This window comes from Ursus maritimus, unplaced genomic scaffold (genome assembly GCF_017311325.1).
Source record: "Ursus maritimus isolate PB19 unplaced genomic scaffold, ASM1731132v1 scaffold_69, whole genome shotgun sequence".
Taxonomy (NCBI): Eukaryota; Metazoa; Chordata; class Mammalia; order Carnivora; family Ursidae; genus Ursus; species Ursus maritimus.
In genome coordinates this window covers 91,528-94,224 of record NW_024426874.1, presented here as the reverse complement: position 1 = coordinate 94,224, position 2,697 = coordinate 91,528, and the positions used below count along the sequence as shown (strand labels likewise).

The following is a 2,697-nucleotide window of genomic DNA, read 5'->3' as shown; positions in this document are numbered from 1 at the left end:
AAATGAGTTTCCGTAGAGACGCAGCCTCAGTCCTGACCCCTGAACAGCCAAGATCACCATGGACAGACTCACCTGAGGAGTCTGAGTAGACCATAAAGTCTGCACTGAGGTGATGGGAGGACACGTAAGGAGAGAGCTGCCTGTTCCTCATGCAGGAAACAGTGGACAGAGCTTCAAGGATGTAGTCACTGTCTCTGATGGGCTCTGGTCACCATGTCACACAAAGGTGTGTCAAGTACTGGCCACCAGGGCATGCTGGGTGTCATTTCTGAGGAGTTAGTGGTGATCAGAGCTGGGACCTGCCACCTGCGCCCTCTGCTCAGGGCTTGCAGCTCTGACCTCCCCACCCCCTGCCCCCACACAGCCCCTCCCCTGCCCATGCCCCTGCCCTCCTCAGGCAGAGGGACCTGACCCAGGGCCAGGGAGGGGTCAGAGAGCTGGGGTCTCATTTGCATGGACAGGCCCTCCCTCTCTCAGAGGATGAAGAGGGGAAGGGGGAGATGAGGGGAGGCTCTGCTCAGCTGTTTGGCACAGAAGTCAGGACCAGGGATGACCTGCACCATGGCCTGGTCCCCTCTCCTCCTCACCCTCCTCGCTCACTGCACAGGTGACTGGATGCAGGAACAAGTAAAGGAATCCTGGGAGGACATGTGGGTTCTGCATCCTCCTCTTCTCTGCACACCCCAGCATCACTCTCTCTGTGTCTCTCCCCCTTGCAGGGTCCTGGGCCCAGTCTGTGCTGACTCAGCCATCCTCCGTGTCTGGGGCCCTGGGCCAGAAGGTCACCATCTCCTGCACTGGAAGCAGTTCCAACATCGGGGGTGGATATTATGTGAGCTGGTACCAACAGCTCCCAGGAACCGCCCCCAGAACCATCATCTATGGTAATAACAACCGACCATCGGGGATCCCAGATCGATTCTCTGGCTCCAAGTCTGGCAGCTCAGCCACCCTGACCATCACTGGGCTCCAGGCTGAGGACGAGGCGGATTATTACTGTGCATCATGGGACAGCAGTCTCAAAGGTCACACAGTGCTCCAAGCCTGAGGGGAAGTGAGACAAAAACCCACTTGCTCATCTGTAGAGGGGGACACATGCCAGCAGTTCCTGCTCAGCTTAGCCTGTGATGCTCCTTATTCCTTTGCTGACGCCCTGGGCCCAGGTCCATCAGGGGCATCGACAGGGAGCAAGGCTCTCCTGTCACTTCTGTCCTCAGAGTCACTCAGAGCAGCCCATTCCTCAATAAAGAGTCTCCATGTGAACAGAAATTTCTTGTTTCATCAGCTGGGGTATTTTACTTCTAGGCTGAACCATATTATTTTTTCCCTTCTGCTCTTCAAATATATAAAACATTTTGTTTTGTCTCTGAGCATATCATGGGACCTCAGCACTCCCCATGTGGTGTTTGAAGAATAACTCAGTCCTGTAGCATCAGAAATTATTATCTACTTGTTTATAAACTGTACTGCTGCCTAGTTTTGTCTTATTTCTGATTCTTTGAGAAATAGATGCTCACTTAGAATTGTAAAAGTATTTTAAAAATCCCCAAACTTTGTCTATAGAAAAAAAGTGCACGTGAATGTTTATAACAGTTTCATTGCTCATCACTAAAAACTGATAGCAACCAGAATTCTTTCCACAGAGATTTACTCCAGGTTTATATCTAATCACTAAAACATGGAACTGATTGGAGATCCCAGCAAATAGGCAGCACATTTATAAAGAGGGATATAATACATAGTATGGTTAAAGTTACATCACATATGGGAAGCAGCGAACACTCTGGAGAGAGTGCAAACATCTGCAGTTTCTTGGAGGATAAAAGAGACAACAGAGTTGATCATGTGAACAAAGGAAAATGTTTCTGAGCAACAGAATGATTCGATAAGACGCTGTCACAGCACTGAAATGACACTATGACACTGTCAGAGTCACTGAACACTTTACAGTCACACGACAGAACCCAAAGTGTGCAGGTACAACTCATTTGGGATGTTTGGGTCCTGGTATGGGATGAGGACTGTGACAAACCCACGTACCTACAACACAGACGTGTGAGCTCAGCTCAGTGCAGTGCTCGGGGGACACGGCTGAGCTGAGTGATGGTGAACATGAGTGGAGCCCGTCAGTGTAAAGTCACAAGAGACTGCGTGTGAGCTCTGTGCTCTAGTAGGTAAGCTCGTGTCCCGTGGGGAAAGGGCAGATTATGTTGACGGGGCTGCACTGCATCCTGGAATCGAACAATCAAGTCAGTGGATTGGTGGTGGTGGAGCCAGATTTCTCACGTTAGGAATGGAAGTTCACAGACATAACCAGGGAAGGAGGCTTGAGTGAAGCGTGTGGTCATGGGTTAGAGCTGGAGCTGGCAGCTTGGAATCCTGTGTCGTTTGACGGAGACAGATAATCACCTGTGGAAACAGTCACCGCTCTGTGCATGTTCCCGGGTTAGTTGACTCATATAGAAGTCCTAGGTCTGTCAGCTGAGCGGGAGAACAAGCAGAGATGCCCCGTAGCCATGAGGTGCACTGTCCCAAATACCGCTCTCTAATACCATTCTCCCGGAGGACACGTGGGCTTCTTTGGAGAAATCTTAATCTCCAGACCAGGAATTCCACAGGGTGAGTGTGGAGCACCTTCTAGTGTCAGAAAGTGAAGAATCCTTTCAAGTCAAACACAAGCACATCAGCACACCCAGC

General features: G+C 50.5%; 1 gene segment (V, D, J or C); it reads left to right on the top strand.

The window, feature by feature from the left end:
* Positions 1–446: 446 nt before the first annotated feature.
* Positions 447–1,264, top strand: LOC103656291. The segment is given in 2 exon segments: positions 447–607; positions 720–1,264. Coding segments are annotated over 2 exon segments (387 nt in total).
* Positions 1,265–2,697: the final 1,433 nt, after the last annotated feature.